Genomic DNA, 15370 nt, shown 5'->3' with positions numbered 1-15370 from the left:
TCACAATGGCTGCTGTTATGTACTGAAGTTCTCACCCTGGGCCAGCAGGGGGATACTCTAGATAGTTTTCACTTAGGTCCATATATGCAAATAAGGAATTGAAAGTGACGTTCAGTGATTGGATAGTTACAGAAAGTTGTTACTGTTGCTTTGTAGTTGAGCTCTATATAAGCAGGCTGGCAGAACCGTTCAGTTCAGTTCTGTTCTGGCCTGTGAATAAACAAGAGCTCTTTGAAGAATTGCTGTGTCGTCTGATATGTTCACCCACAACTTAACAGCTGCGCTCTGCCTCTGCGGCTTTCTGGAAGCCACAGGAGAGTTGCAGCTGAGCTCAGGTCTGCTTGAGGGTTTCCCCTTGTGGCATCTGGCTGTCAGAACAGGACACTTTGGCCAAGCTCTTCTCATGTTCCTACGGAACCTCCAGGGCCAGAGGCAGTCTATCCAGATCCCTCGGTTCTTTGGAGTATTTGGCCCCCGTGAGAACAGGACTAGATGATCCAGCCAGCTAGCCTGGTGTTCTTGCGTGGAGGAATCCCATCCTGACCCTCTTCTGCCCCAGAGCCCCCTCTGGCCCTGGATTCCCCGCAGAGCCCACCCCCCAGGGGCCCGGAAGAGACGCCCAGACGCGGCCGGCTAGAGCAGCCTCTCTTTATTGCCTCTCGCTGTGGGGGTCCCGTCCGCCGGCCACCCTCAGGCCTTCTTGTGGTCCTTCTCCACTATCCTCCGGGGCCCTGAGGGGGGAAGAGGCAGAGCGCGTGAGCCAGAGGGGGCAGGCAGGGCCGGGAAGGCCTGGCCCTGCAGGGCTTGGTAGGCAGAGCTGTCCTCGGAGCGCCCCGTCAGGACGGCATCGCGCAGTTCGGGCATCTCGGCAAAAGGCAGATAGGCTTCTCCTGGGGGAAAGAGAGGCAGGTGTGGGACGGAGCCCGGCGGGGGGGGGGGCAGGAGGAAGGGCCCCAGGAAGCCAGGAGCACACAGCACCCAAAGGCTGGCTCTCCAGGAAGGACCGGGGAGGCTTTGAAACCAGAATATTGAGTGGGAAAACGCCCAGATGGTTGAAGAATCTGAATTTGAACATGAGGGTAACTGCAGGCATGAAAATGAGGATGCTACTTTGTTCAAAGAATTGGGACCCCAAAGGGTCATCCAGCCCAGCCCCCTGCAATGCGAGAATCCCAGCTAATACGCAGAGTTCAGAGGCTCCATGGCAAGGCTGGCAGCAGTTTTGTGAAAAGTGAGTGTGACCTCCACAATCTCAGAAGGTAAATTCAGAGCACACAGCTCTGGCTTGGCTTACTGAAGTAAAATATCCAAGGAAAGAGAGCGGCAGAGTGTGTTAATCTATACCATAGGTAGGCAAACTAAGTCCCGGGGGCCGGATTCAGCCCCACCGCCTTCTAAATCTGGCTCGCGGACGGTCCAGGAATCAGCGTGTTTTTACATGTGTAGAATGTGTCGTTTTATTTAAAATGCATCTCTGGGTTATTTGTGGGGCATAGGAATTCATTCAAAATATAGTCCAGCCCCCGACAAAAATCTGAGGGACAGTGGACTGGCCCCCTGCTGAAAAAGTCTACTGATCTTTGCCTCTGCAACCTCAAGGCCAGGCTACTGCAATGCGCTCTCTGTGGGGCTGCCCTCGGTGCTTCATGAGCTTCCGCTGGAGCAGAGCCCCATGGAATTGGGGTGGGAGGACGGGAAACTGGCTAGCTTCAGTTGTGGGCACCAGAAGGATAGGCAGGGGGAAATGTGGCCCCCACAGTGCCCCCTCCCTTGCTCCCCTCCTGCTCGTACCGCACGGCCGGCCCCCCTTCCGCCTTGTCTCCTCCGACTCAAAGAAAGTCTCGTGCTCCTCCCAGCGCCGGTCGCAGGCAGCGCACAAGAAGTTGGAGGTGAAAGCCAGGCAGGAGCAGCCTAGAGGGCGGAAAGAGAGTGGGGTGTCAGTGCTTGGGGGGGTGGGGTGACAGTCTGGGGTGGGGGGCGTCTCTGCAGCAGGGAGAGGGTCCCACACAGCCCTGAATATCACGTTAAGCGGCTTCAAGCAAGGCAGGAACCAACCTTGCAGGGTTGTTTTGAAGAAAGTGGGGGAAGAGGCCCACTGGGGCCACCCATTTCCAGGCATGGGAGGATCTGGTGGGGCTGTGCAATACAGAGAGGGCTGTCAGGCTGAGAGGTGTGAACTGGCCCTCCTCTGGTCCCATACCCGCCAACATTTCCCCAATGAAATTAGGTACATGCCATTCCATCACAATAATTTTACTCTGTAAACCCCACACATCTTACTGGGTTTCCCAGCCACTCTGGGCAGCTTCCAACATATATAAAAACATTAAGCATTTTTAAAATGTCTTCCGGCGGCTCAGGGTCAGAGAACTCCATACCCTCCAACATTTCTCTGATCAAAATAGGGACATCCTAAGGAAAAGTGGGACATTCTGGGATCAAATCAGAAACCGGGACGGCTTCTCTAAGTCAGGGATGTCCCTGGAAAATAGGGAGACTTGGAGGGTCTGGAGTCCTGTCTGGGTTGGGGGCAGGACACCATGTGAGGGTCGGGCTGCCTGCCCCTCTCAACTCTCCTGGGCTCATGGGAAGACCCCAAAGAGGCCCCTTGGGGGGGATATTTCAAGGGTTTATAAACTGTGTCTCCCACAGCAGGAACAAGGGCTGTTCAGAGTGCAGGGCAACAAGGGATTTCTGTAAAACCAGAGGGCTCACCCACACTAAGCTTTTGCCCCACACTTTCTAGGCACAGGTCTACAATTTATAACGCTGTGTCTGACTGCCCTTTTCTTTTTGCCCCAGTCCTTTCTCCGTGAAAACTGCTCTTTAAATCTGAGTGGGAACAAATGGACATTCAGGTTCTGGTTCTCCTGAAATCCTGTTTCTTACAGGAGCAGCCAAGAGACCCTCAAGGATATGGGCTTTGGCAAAGAGAGAAATGTAGAATTGGAAGGGTCCCCAGGGTCATCTTGTCCAACCCACTGCAGAGGGCAGGCCTTCATGCCTGGCACCCTCTCCCCTTCCTTGCACCCCAGGGACACCCACCTCGGGCACCGCAGCCCCGGGCTCCGTTGGGCGTGTGCTCCTCGTGGGTGTGCTTGCAGCGGCATTTGGCCCGCCAGGCCGCTGGGTCAAAGCCGGTTCTCCTCCGCAGCCAGAATTCGCCCACCTCCTCTGGGCGGGAGGGGATGAACATGAAGGCTTGGCATTTGCACCCTTGCAGGGTGCAGGGCACGGTCGCCCGCCTGTCTGGAGAAAGGAGCGGCAGTGAGCTGGTCAGGAAGAGCTGGGGGGACAGAAGGAGCCCAAGGAGGGGCTGGGGAAGTCCTTGGGGGGAATTGAAAGAAGGTCAGGAGCCGCTCAGAGACGAGTTGTGGCAAGAGACAGATGCCCCACCCTGTGGAGCTGAACGTGCCCCATATCCCCTGTGCCATCACTTTGCAAGATTTGCCGCAGCAGAGCCAGCCCTGGGCGTGCCCTAGGTGTGCCAGCTTTTATCTACACTGTAGATGAAACATGACACAGTTGTGAGTTTGGGGTTGGGGTCAGTCTGCATGGCATCCCCAGCCCCTTCTCATTCTGGGCATGGGGGTGGGGGACCGCCCTGGGTGTCACCACAGAGGGGGGTGACAAAATGCCAGGCGGCGCTCACCACGGAGCCTGCAGCATGCCCAAGCCACCACTCTGCACTGCCCAAATGGTCTGCCCACTGCCTCCCCCCCCCCAGCTGTAGGGTGGCTGAGTGGGAGGAGGCAGGCAGATTCCAGAGGGCCTGCAGAGCGCCCCACCCCTATGGGGGGCTTGCCCCACCCCAGGCGCCTGAGCGGCTTCTTCCACCGCTGATTCTGGGGATCCAAGAATTGAAAACTCCTGGAGGATTCCATGATTGAACTCGCCATGGAGTGTTTCTTTGTGAGATGATGACTGCATTCGCCACCTGAGTGCCATCATTAGCACTGGACACATTGACGGAGGGCACATCAAGCAGGAACTGCCATGAGAGCTAAGTGGAACCTCCATGGACAGAAGCAGGAGACCTGCACATCAAGGGTTGTGGACAAACCAATAAGGGGGGGGGAGCTGCCACTTCTGCTTCAGGGCTCAGAATTGCCCTTGGTTCCGGTGCCCGCAGTTCCCTCTGTCCTCTCTCAGACAGGGCCAACGACTTGACTGCCAGCTCCTTACCCCCCCCCCATGACTTACCTACATAGACCTGGTGCTGCTTCAGCAGATGCCCGCAGAAACACTTGGACTCGTCGCCCACGCGGAAACAGTCCCACAGGTACTCTGGGCAGCGCCAGCCGATATAGAGGCCTGTGGGAGAGGCGGCTTTTCAGGCAGACGGGAGGCAGGGGAGCTGAGCCCACCCACTGCCTGGGCCAAACTGGCACAGGTGAGGAGCTTTCCCCCACACTCCTTCCCTGATATCTGGGCCTGGCCACTCCAGACCACCAGGCGCTGCCTCTACCAGGCTGAGCCTAACCTCTGTGGGAAGGACTGCAGCGGCTGAAGGGTAAAGTACAGTCGCTCTCTGAATGTGCTTGAAAGGCATATTGTAAGCTGCAACCTTCCTCTGGGAGCCCAAATGCCTCCTTGGCATAATCCTGACCCCGTGGGAGAGGGCAAGGGCTGCTGCTGCTGCTGCCACCATTCGGGCTGCCGAACAGCGTCTGGGCCGGGAGACAAAGGGGCATCCCATGCCAAGCTGTGCCCGCCCTTCTACACTCAAAGAGACATTGGGCGTGGGGGTGCTGCTTGCCTGAGGAATCTTTGAGGGGAAGGTCAGGGCCAGAGCCCAGCTCACGGGGTCTGCGTCTGCCCCCTGCCCCCTCACTGGATTTGGGGTGGGAGGCTGGGGAAAGCCCTCTCTCTCTGCCCAAGACCCCGGAGAGCCACAGCGGATCCTGCTGTGCCAGGTGGGCCAACAGACGGGACCAGGATCCATCCGCTTCCCCTGTTCATAACCCCACTGCTGGGAATGGGGATTACCTCCTCGGCCAGTATGGTTTGGGGGTGGCAGAAACACTGTGGGGGCCTGACATCTCCTCATGGGGGCTGCCCCTGCTGGCACAGCACAGTCGGCATCTAGGGTCCTCTCGTGTCTTACCTGGGGAGAGAGAAAAGAGGGTTCTTCAGCCCCCAAATGCTGGGCTTCCAGTACACCCACTGGCAGAAATGGTCCCCCCAGAAACCCTCGGAAGCGGAGTTTGGGGAGGCCGTCTGTAGTCCTGGCTCATCCTCGAGCAGCAAGAGGGACTCATACAGGACGAAGGGGATCTTGTGGGAATCGCCAGCAGGTGGGCATTTAGCCTCTGCTCAAGGAACTCCCGTGATGGGAAAGCCCGCTGGCTCCACTGGCAAACGGTTGCCTCATTTGCCCTCGCAGGCAGCAGAGAACCAGCCACAGCAGCCCCTTCTGGCTGTGAGATCCTGTCAGGCCTTGGGAGGAGGAGGAGGAGGAGGAGGAGGAGGAGGAGGAAGAGGAAGAAGACGACTCCTGTCGCCCCCTCTCTTTCTCTTCTCCAGGCTCAGCACACCCAGTTCCTCTGACCTGTCCCCACAGGACTAGCTCTCCATTCCGCTGGAGCCCTCCACCTCTGAAGCTGTTCCAGAACCGCCCAGAGGACTTCAGGTGAGGCCTGACTAGCTCAGAATAAAATGGATCTAATTCTTCTCCTGATTTGGAGACTACGGTTGTATTAATGCAGCCTGAAATTGCACTTGCAGCTGTGTCCCACTGCTGCCTCATAAAGGCAAAAGGTAAAGGACTCCTGGATGGTTAAGCCCAGTCAAAGGCGACTATGGCGTTGCAGCGCTCATCTCGCTTTTCAGGCCGAGGGAGCTGGCGTTTGTCCACCGACAGCTTTCTGGGTCGTGTGGCCAGCGGGAATAAACTGCTTCTGACACCATGATGGAAGCCAGAGTGCATGGAAATGCTGTCTACCTTCCCGCCACAGCGGTACCTATTTATCTACTTGCACTGGTGTGCTTTTGAACTGCTAGGTTGGCAGAAGCTGATACAGAGCGATGGGAGCTCACCCCGTTGTGGGGATTCGAACCGCCGACCTTCTGATCGGCAAGCCCAAGAGGCTCAGTGGTTTAGACCCCAGTGCCACCCATGTCCCAACCTGCTCCCTCATGTTCAGTTTGCAATTGGCATTGATGCCAAGATACTTTCCACATGTGCTGCTGCCCAGGCAGGTGGGTCCCCTCCTGCACAGGTGCCTCGGGTTTTGTTTGCCTAAAAGCGGAACTTTGCACATGTGCCTGTGCATACTCACACACACGTTACAGGTTGGAGCATCTGCCTGGCCTGCAGGCTCCGCCCACCTGTCTCGATGGACTTCAGGGCTGCCTCCTTCTCCAGGTGGAAGAGCTCCTTGACGTTCTTGCCAAAGTTCTCCCGGTGCATCGCTTTGGCCACCGATATTAGCTCTGCCTTCTCAGCTGGCACCACAGGCTTCACTGTGTAGTCTGGCAAGAGAGACAGGATCCGGCCCAGCAGGATTAGGAGAGGAACGGCTTCTGATGGACTGGTTGCCATTTACTCATAAACTCCTAAGCCCAGCCCAGCAAGAGTTGGTGCTTCGTGATCTGCTCAGTTCACTTCAGAAAGGCTAAATAGGAATGGTTTAAATCAGTGCTTCCCAAACTTTTTTGGGGCCCCGCTGCTTTGGTTCCACAAACTCACCCCCTGGGCCCCCACTCTTCAAAAAGCATTATTTGGAACAGCAGTTTGCCTGACTCACTAAGGAAGATGGTAAAGGTAAAGATAAAGGGACCCCTGGTCCAGTCATGGCTGACTCTGGGGTTGCGGTGCTCATCTCACTTTATTGGCCGAGGGAGCCAGCGTCCAGCTTCTGGGTCATGTGGCCAGCAGGACTAAGCCACTTCTGGTGAACCAGAGCAGCGCACGGAAACGCCGTTTACCTTCCTGCTGGAGCGGTACCTATTTATCTACTTGCACTTTGACGTGCTTTCGAACTGCTAGGTGGGCAGGAGCTGGGACCGAGCAAAGGGAGCTCACCCCGTCACGGGGATTTGAACCACTGACCTTCTAATCGGCAAGTCCTAGGCTCTGTGGTTTAACCCACAGCGCCACCCGCGTACCTTAAGGAAGATGGTAACACAGTAGAATTCTGGCACTAAGAGCTGCTCAACAGGGGATCGGTCTCCCTCGGGAAGTCGTGGACTCTTTTTCCTTTTAAGCAGAGGCTGGGTGACCATCTGCCATGTATGATCCAACTGAGATTCCTTCATTGCAGGGGATTAGACTAGTTGCCCTTTGGGGAGCCCTTCCCATTCTCCAGTTTTATGACGCTGTGACTCCCTGTCCTGCAGAGGTTCCAGGGGCCACATGTTGCTCCCCTAGAACTCTCCTCCCCTCCTCCCAGGCACAGCTAACCCCAAGTCCTCCCCAAGAAGCACCCTCCCCTGTGGGTCGAATCCCGCGCCACCTACTCGGAGCTCCCTTCTTGACCATGGGGCCCTTCTTCTTGGCCTTCTTCTCCAGGCTTCTCTGGGGAAGGATGCTGCTGAGCTCCGCCGTGGTCTCCTCCGTGTCCTCCACCTCCTCCAGGGGGTGCAGCTGGTTGTCCTTCTGCCTCCTCCAGGAAACGGGCGACGAGGAAGGTGAGGAGGCCAAGGAAGAAGAGGGCTCAGAGCTCTCCAGAGGCTGGGAAGAAGACCCGTCATTGCTGGGGCTCTGCTCCCGCGGGACCAGCGACTCGGAGGTCTCCCACTCCGAAGGCGGGAGCGACGTCTCCTTGCCACCATCTTCCCCTTCCAGGGATGTGGACACGGGCAAGATGGTTTCCTCATCTTCGTCATCTAAGGAAGTGGAAGCAGGCAGGATGATCTCCTCTTCCACCTCCAGGGCTGTGGAGGAGGTCCTCTGACCCCCCTGCTCTGGCTCTTCCTCCGAGGGCCCCATGGGCACGTCTTCAACGGGCTCCTCTTCCATGCTGGCTGTTTTGGGAGGCAAACAGGGCCAGTGAGAGCAGTGCAGGGGCTGGGCTGACCTGGATTCCCAGGGTGCAGCCGGGGAAGGGAAGGGGGGTGGCATTGTGCGTCACTAGGCAACGGTGCTGGAGACCAAACAGGAAGGAAGGAGCAGCAGCTGGAGACTGGCCAAAAAAGGCAGGGAGAAGACAGAATCAACCCAGGCATCTCACGCCCAGAGGGACACAGCCTGGATGTTTGAGCCCAGGGGGGGAGACCTTTCCTGGAGCCCAACCCTTGGCCACTTAGCTGGGCCTCCTCAGCTCTGATCGGAAGCAGCCCTCCTTGCTCTCCCATGGCAGCAGGAGGCTCAGTGGTCTTTCCCAGCCTCAGTACGGAAGGCCATTTTAGCTGGAGGTGCCGAGGTCCAACCCTGGGACCTTCTGCATACACAGCAGGATCAGAACATAAGAAGAGCCTGCAGGATCCGGCCAGTAGCCCCTTCCAGCCCAGCACCTTGTTCTTTCAGTGGCTGCCCCATGGGAAGCTTGCAAGCAGCGCTCTCCTCCTGTGGTTTCCAGGAGAACTGCTGTCTCCAACTGCATGGAGCAGTGGTCTTCAACCAGCGTGCCGTGGCACCCTGGGGTGCCTTGAATGGTGGTCAGGGGTGCCATGGGCAACACTGTGTCTCTGGCCTCCTTCCCTTCCCTCCCTCCTCGGATGCCCTCTTGTGTCCCAGCCTCCCCCAGGCTTGCACAGCTGTTTATTGCAGCAGCCCTGGCTCTAAGCCCCACAGGCGAATGGTGGCTCGGGAGGCCCCTCTCTTTGGGGCAGGAGGGCAGCTCAGAGACATGGGGCGGCAGCAGCAACTGCCCAGAGGACTCCCAAGGAGAGGGGAGAGAAGGCTGAGGGAACACTCTATGAGGGAGGAAGCTCAAAAAGGGGTGAGGGACTGCCAGCTCTGCAGGCAAGGAGGGCTAACTGGGCTCCTGAGCCCCACAGGGGAGCCGCAGGAAAAAATGTAGTTGGTCAAGGGAGCTGTGGACTCAGAAAGGTTGAAAACCTGTGAGTAGAGCATTGCCCTCCTGGCTAGTAGCCATTGATACCCCCCTGTCCTCTATGATTTTGCCTAATCCTCCTTCAAAGACATCCAAGTTCGTGGTCATCGCTGGAGGGAGTTCCATAGTTTAACATAGGATGCGCTCTGCCACTGAACTCTTCTTATTTCATTTATTTAATCTACTTCTTTTATACCCCACCTTTTCTCCAAGGTGGTGGACATGGTTCTCCTCATCTCTCTTTTATCCACAGCAACCCTGCGAGGTAGGACAGGCTGAGACTGAGTGCCTGGCCCAAGGTTACCCAGGGAGCTCCATGGCAGAGTGAGGACTTGAATCTTGCTCTCCCAGGTTCCGGTCAAGCACTAACCACTACACCACACTGCCTATTGTGATTATGAATATTATTTACCCACAATTCACCCTAAGGCCCCAAGTCTGAGACACAATATTGTAACGACCTAAATTTGTGGAAATGAGCCAACAAGGGGCAGAGGGCAGGGTAAGGAGGTGCGTCTTATAATGAAGGTGCCAGACACTCTGGGGAGGGAGTTCCACAGATTAGGAGCCACCACAGAGAAGGCCACTCTTGGGCCACACCCACCAAGAGCCTCTGAAGGGCCCTCTCTGCCCTACAGAGGGTCTGTAGCGAAGGAAGACGACCTCATGGGGACTGAGTCATGTTAAGCCCTGCTAAATAGATACAAGGGCTGTGAAAGGGCCGCCCCAGAGATGATCCCGTGCCGGGGGGGGTGGGCACAGGGTGCGTCAAGACAGGCTGGTCATTCCGTAGTGGGGGAGCTGGGTCGGTGGGGAGCAGGACTGCCGCTTGGTGGCTGGGCTTTGCAGCTCTCCTACCTCGGCTGGGCTTCTCACAGGGCAGGCCAGACCAGGCCAGCTGTAGCCAGGGAACCCTCATCCCATTGGCCGCAGGGTGGGAGGGAGGGAGGGAGCATTGCCATGGCGACAGAAGACTTGTTTATTGCCACAGCAGCCAGCTGGGTTCCAAGGGTGCCTGCACCAGAGCAAGGGGGTGCCGGGGTGCCCCTCTCTCGGTGGGTGCTGATGCTCTGCTGGGCGCAGGACCACCTTGCTGGGACACGTGTGGGATCTGGCCTTCCTCACCGTCTCGGCCATCGAGGGGTTGCGCATGAACTCCCTGCATCTGAGCATCTGGGCATGAGATCCCTCAGATGACTCTGTGTCTGCCCAGGAAGGTCTGCAGTCGGAGAAGCGAAACGCACTCTGCCAAGTGAAGAAACTTGCTAGCCCAAGTTAGGAAGGATATCATCAATATCTCCTCTCCTGCCACCCTCAACATTCCCACAAAGGGTTATGGGCCCCAGCATAGCGTATTTTTGAGTATTTTTGAAGGATTGCAAAGGATTGAGATCCTAAGCTGAGGAGTATTTTTCTGAGTGTACTTCCTGGTAAGCGCATGGATGTAAACCTGTTTGTAACTTTAAGCCTTAAGCCTGCCTTCAGGGATTCACACTGTCCTCTGTCTGATTGTAAGTAAAACTAGTTTTTGTTACTTATGAATAAGACTGTGGCGTCTTTGTTCTTTTAGGAGGGATTCAAAGGGCCCTTACCAGGAATATTAGAACATATCTCAATATGCACAAGCCAGACTGAATTGCTTATTGTCTTAAGAAACTCAGTCAAGTTTGCAACAAGTTTTCTGCTGTGTAAAGGGGAATCCACTCTGCTAAGGGAAGAGGCTTGCTAGCGCAAGTTAGGAAGGATAATCAATATATCCTCTCCTGCCACCCTCAACATTCCCACATTCAGATCCTTAGGCTTTTTTCGGTTCTAGAAAGGTGGCATAAAGCATGAGGGTGGGCGCAGCACAGACTCAGGAACAGCCACCACCAGCCGTCTTAAAGCACAGCTTATTGCAGATTTATAGATCAGTTTCTTTGCAGAGTGCCCCAGGGTGCTAGACGATTTCTTGTTCAACACACTTCTAGATGTGGGGGTGAAATCATATCACAAATGGGCTACACCGTCTGATTTTCCTGGTGCACATTTGGCACTTTTAAAATTGAATTTTAATTTATGCCTGCGTTGCAGGGGGTTGGACTAAATGACCCTCAGGGTCCCTTCCAACTCTACAATTCTACGGTTCTAATATTTAAATGATTAAAGTAGGAACACACCTTTCCACAATGTACAAGAATAAAGAAATAAAGATGATACAGTGGGATAAAAATGAAATTAAACATGCACATTGAAAATGAAAATTTGGATTGTTTCATTCCCCATCCCTGGGAAAAAGCATTAGTAGTAGTAATATTGGAGTTGCAGGGTAGTAACCTTTTTAAAAAGATTTGTTTCATCAATAAATATCAGGCTACTGTCCTCAGGGTCTTGTGCCATTCTCACTTACAGCTGAAACGTCTTAGAGAATGCCAAATAGTCATCTTTTTCACAGGGGTCTTTTGAACATTGTCATCATCATTTGTATTTAGAATAAATGTTTGCCAAACAGTCGGAAGTGAATATTCTTTGTTCACCCTCTAGTACAGCTTAGTTTTTGAGTTCATCTTTCAGCTATGGACCAGATTTGACTGTACCATAAATCCACCTTTACATTTAGCAAGGCTTGGGCAGTGCAAAGGGCCCTGGACTTGCATGATCAAAGCAAAATTAAAAACAGGGCAATGTAAAAATGCCCCCCGGGTGCTCTGAGGAAAAGTGTGATGAATTATGGGACTGGCAGCCATCCATCCTTGTAAGGTGAGGGGCCTGCAGCGTTCTTCTCCGTGGTTTAGATTGCATCACGTTACAGTTCCTCTGGGGGCTGGAGATGCCAAGGCCAGATTGCCAGGACCTGCTCCAAGCCCCCCCCCCCCCCGCCAGCCTAGAGTGGGTCAGTCATGCCCAAGTCCCAGCCCCCCCCCCATGCGTTTCTTGCTCTGAAGATGCAGGGACCATCCTGCGTGTCAGCCCAGCGTCCGCAGCACCAGGAGTGGTTACTCTCAGGCTCAAACTGCATATGCTGATGACACGAGATTGTTCAGGGTTGCTCAAACAAAAAGAGGTTGCGAAGAGCTCCAAAAGGACCTCTGCAAACTGAGTGAATGGGAAAGGGCAAATGCAGTTCTATGTACAGTCAAACCTTGGTTCCTGAACAGCTTAGCTGCCGAACAAATCGGCTCCCGAACACCACAAACCCGGAAGTAAATGTTCCGGTTTGCGAACGTTTTTTGGAAGTTGAATGTCTGACGTGTCTTCTGCTTGAGTGCAGGAAGCTCCTGCAGCCAATCCGAAGCCACGGCTTGGTTTTTGAATGGTTTCAGAAGTCAAACAGACTCCTGGAATGGATTAAGTTTGAGAACCAGGGTACCACTGTAGTATGCACGCTACATATTACATATGTACATATTACATATGCATTACATAATGCATGCTGGAGAGAAAACCTTCATTTCATGTCCACCCTCCTGGGCTCTGAACTGCAAGTGATGGACCAGGAGGGAGACCTTGGCATCCTAGTAGAGTTGATGAAGATGTCAGTCCAGTGTGCATTAGCCATGAAAAAGGCAAATTCCATGCGAGGGAATATTAGGGAAGTAACTGAAAATAAAACAGCCAGTATCGTAATGCCATTATACAAATTTATGGTGCAGCCACATTTGCAGTACTGTGTACAGTTCTGGTTGCCTCAACTCAAAAAGGATGTTGTAGAGTTGGAAAGGGTTCAGAAAAGGGCAACCGAAATATTCAAGAGGATGGCGAGATTCCCCTATGGAGAAAGGTTGAAGCATTTGGGACTTTTTAAAAAGGTAAAGGTAAAGGTACCCCTGCCCGTACGGGCCAGTCTTGACAGACTCTAGGGTTGTGCGCCCATCTCACTCAAAGAGGCCGAGGGCCAGCGCTGTCCGAAGACACTTCCGGGTCACGTGGCCAGCGTGACATCGCTGCTCTGGCGAGCCAGAGCCGCACACGGAAACGCCGTTTACCTTCCCGCTAGTAAGCGGTCCCTATTTATCTACTTGCACCCAAGAGTGCTTTCGAACTGCTAGGTTGGCAGGCGCTGGGACCGAACAACGGGAGCGCACCCCGCCACGGGGATTCAAACCGCCGACCTCTTGATCGGCAAGCCCTAGGCGCTGAGGCTTTAACCCACAGCGCCACCCGCGTCCCTTGGGACTTTTTAGTTTAGATAAAAGGTGAGTCACAGGGGTCATATGATAGGAGTTTATAAAATTATTCACAGCATCAAGCCTCTGTCTATAATCTGAGAATTCTTGGAGAACAGGTGATGTCCCTGCAGACTGGAGCTGGGCAAATATTGTCCCCATCTTCAAGAAAGGGGAAGATAGAAGACCCAGGTAACTACAGACTGGTCAGCTTGATGTTGATGTCAGGGAAGAGTGGGAACTTGCAGTCAAAATAACAAATGCATGTTTGCTAAATAAGGCTATGAAGGAGTTAAGGCTCACGGAATTCGTGATTACTAGAGTAGGCACTGTGTGACTCCCCTTCCCTTGGGCTTTATGGCAGATGGGAGGGGGAGGGTGTAATCCTTTCTACTTTCTCCTGCCTCACAACTCATTCCCTTTGCCAAAATACTTCTGAGACAGATGGATGTCTGTCTGGTCTTGGCTCCAGCAGAGACTCCATTCTTGAACTAAACTATGCATTTTGTAATCTATAAGTAGAATTTGCCTGCCTTGCTTCTGTTACTGACTGCTGGAATTGAGTGCAATACTTTATGCGAATAAATACTATTTTAATGTTTAATTTACTGTCTGTTGTGTAATTCTTTTATTAAGAAGGAACATGGAAAAAGAAAGCCTGTTGCCACAGCCTGAATAAATAAAAATAAGGTTACACAGCCTAGTCCCAAATATTCCACTTTAATGCTGGAAGGGGTGGTGTTTTAAACTCTGCTAACTAAGTGTATGACTTCTAAACGCAAAACTGATTACTTTAAACTTTATGCTCACAAACGTGAGTAATATGGAGGATAAATTGTAAAATATATCCTTTATTGCCTATAAAATCCATTCAATAGAAAGATCTTAGAACAGATCATTCAACAGTCAGCCTGTGAGCACTTAGAAAAGGTTGGTGTGATTACTATGAGTTTCTCAAAAACAAGTCATGTCAAAAGAATCTATTTTTTTGATAGTTACAAGTTTGGTGGATCAGGGGAATGCTGTGCATGTAGTGTATCTTAGGCTTTTGACAAAGTTCCCCATGATATTCTTGCAGAGAAGCCAGTAAAATGTGGGTTGAACGAGCTGTTAGGTGGATTTGAGGCTGGTTGACTGACTGAAACCCAAGTGCTCGTTAATGGTTCCTCGTCACCCTGGGGGAAAGTGACAAGGGAGGAGTGCCGCAGGGTTGTGTCCTGGGCCTCTTGCTGTTCAACGTCTTTATAAACGACTTGGATGAAGGAACTGAGGGGATGCTCATCCAATTTACAGATGACACCAAACTGGGAGGACAACTTAAGAGGTTGTGGACTCTCTTTCATTGGTGGTTTTTAAGCAGAGGCTGGATGGGCGTCTGTCAGGGATACTTTAGTTGAGATTCCTGCATTGCAGGGGGGTGGACTAGATGAACCTTGGGGTCCCTTCCAACTCTGCAATTCTGTGATTCTATGAAGAAAAATGGATAGAGAAAAGTGTTTATTCCTCTTTCAGAACACTAGAACTCAATGCAGCCCAATGTTGGAAGATTCAGGAGAAATACAGTGGTACCTCAGGTTACAGATGCTTCAGGTTACAGACACTTCAGGTTACAGACTCTGCTAACCCAGAAATAGTACCTCGGGTTAAGAACTTTGCTTCAGGATGAGAACAGAAATCGTGCGGCAGCAGTGGGAGGCCCCATTAGCTAAAGTGGTGTTTCAGGTTAAGAACAGTTTCAGGTTAAGGACGGACCTCCAGAATGAATTAAGTTCTTAACCTGAGGTACCACCGTAAAAGAAAGTACTTTTTCATGCAGCACATAGCTAAACGTGGAACTCCCTCCCACAGAAAGCAATGCTAGCCAACAACCTAAACAGCTTTCAAAGAGATAAATCCATGGAGAAGAGGACTATTCCCACAAGGGCTGTGTTCTGCCTCAGCAGCTGGAGACAGCAATGCTTCTGAAGGCCACTGGCTGGAGCCCAGAGGAGGGCAGAGGGCCTTGGGCTCGGATCCTGCTTCTGGGTTTCCCGCAGGCATCTGGCTGGTCAATGGGAGAGCAGGAGGCTGGATTGGATGGGCTGTGGATCCCGCAGGCTTCCCTTCCAAACACAGCGACTGTCACAGCTCAGCAAGAGACCTTCAAGAAGACCCTTTCCGGCTACTTGAGCAGGATGGTACCCAGGCCAAAGGAGGCTTCACAAGTTACTTTTGTTCGCGTGCGTG

The 15370-nt window shown here is 53.2% G+C and overlaps 2 protein-coding genes across 12 annotated transcripts in view; one reads left to right on the top strand and one right to left on the bottom strand.

Moving 5' to 3' along the window:
* Positions 1-15370, top strand: part of LOC310659500 (beta-1,3-galactosyltransferase 5-like) — a 75617-nt gene that overhangs the window by 5239 nt on the left and 55008 nt on the right. The window lies entirely within an intron of this gene.
* FAM221B (family with sequence similarity 221 member B) lies at positions 635-8186 on the bottom strand. Of its 11 annotated transcripts, none has more exons than XR_014503329.1 (7): positions 7462-8060; positions 6286-6474; positions 4990-5107; positions 4204-4314; positions 3046-3249; positions 1792-1911; positions 635-890 (listed from the first exon to the last, which is right to left on the bottom strand). XR_014503329.1 is itself a non-coding variant. In XM_083404588.1 (7 exons), the coding sequence occupies exons 1-7, from the start codon at positions 8063-8065 to the stop codon at positions 691-693; spliced, it is 1542 nt and encodes a 513-aa protein (XP_083260714.1). In that variant the 5' UTR covers positions 8066-8186; the 3' UTR covers positions 635-690. The 11 variants fall into 11 exon arrangements, 10 of the variants coding, with proteins under 10 accessions (XP_083260714.1, XP_083260717.1, XP_083260719.1 ...); XM_083404588.1 differs by having other exon boundaries at positions 3046-3245; positions 7462-8186; XM_083404591.1 differs by having other exon boundaries at positions 3046-3245; positions 6331-6474; positions 7462-8124.

This window comes from Podarcis tiliguerta (genome assembly GCF_965153285.1).
Source record: "Podarcis tiliguerta genome assembly, chromosome: 11".
NCBI classification, from domain to species: Eukaryota; Metazoa; Chordata; class Lepidosauria; order Squamata; family Lacertidae; genus Podarcis; species Podarcis tiliguerta.
The sequence above is the reverse complement of the archived record's forward strand: the minus strand, read 5'-3'. Positions and strand labels throughout refer to the sequence as shown.

Coding starts and splice junctions, on each gene's coding strand:
- FAM221B (XM_083404588.1), bottom strand. CDS start 8,065: ATGCCACCCCCCTTCCCTTCCCCGGCTGCACCCTGGGAATCCAGGTCA. Junction 4,315..4,989: donor AAACCATACTGGCCGAGGAG/GTAATCCCCATT, acceptor CCTCTCCCACAG/GCCTCTATATCGGCTGGCGC. Junction 891..1,791: donor GAAGGGGGGCCGGCCGTGCG/GTACGAGCAGGA, acceptor TCTTTCCCCCAG/GAGAAGCCTATCTGCCTTTT.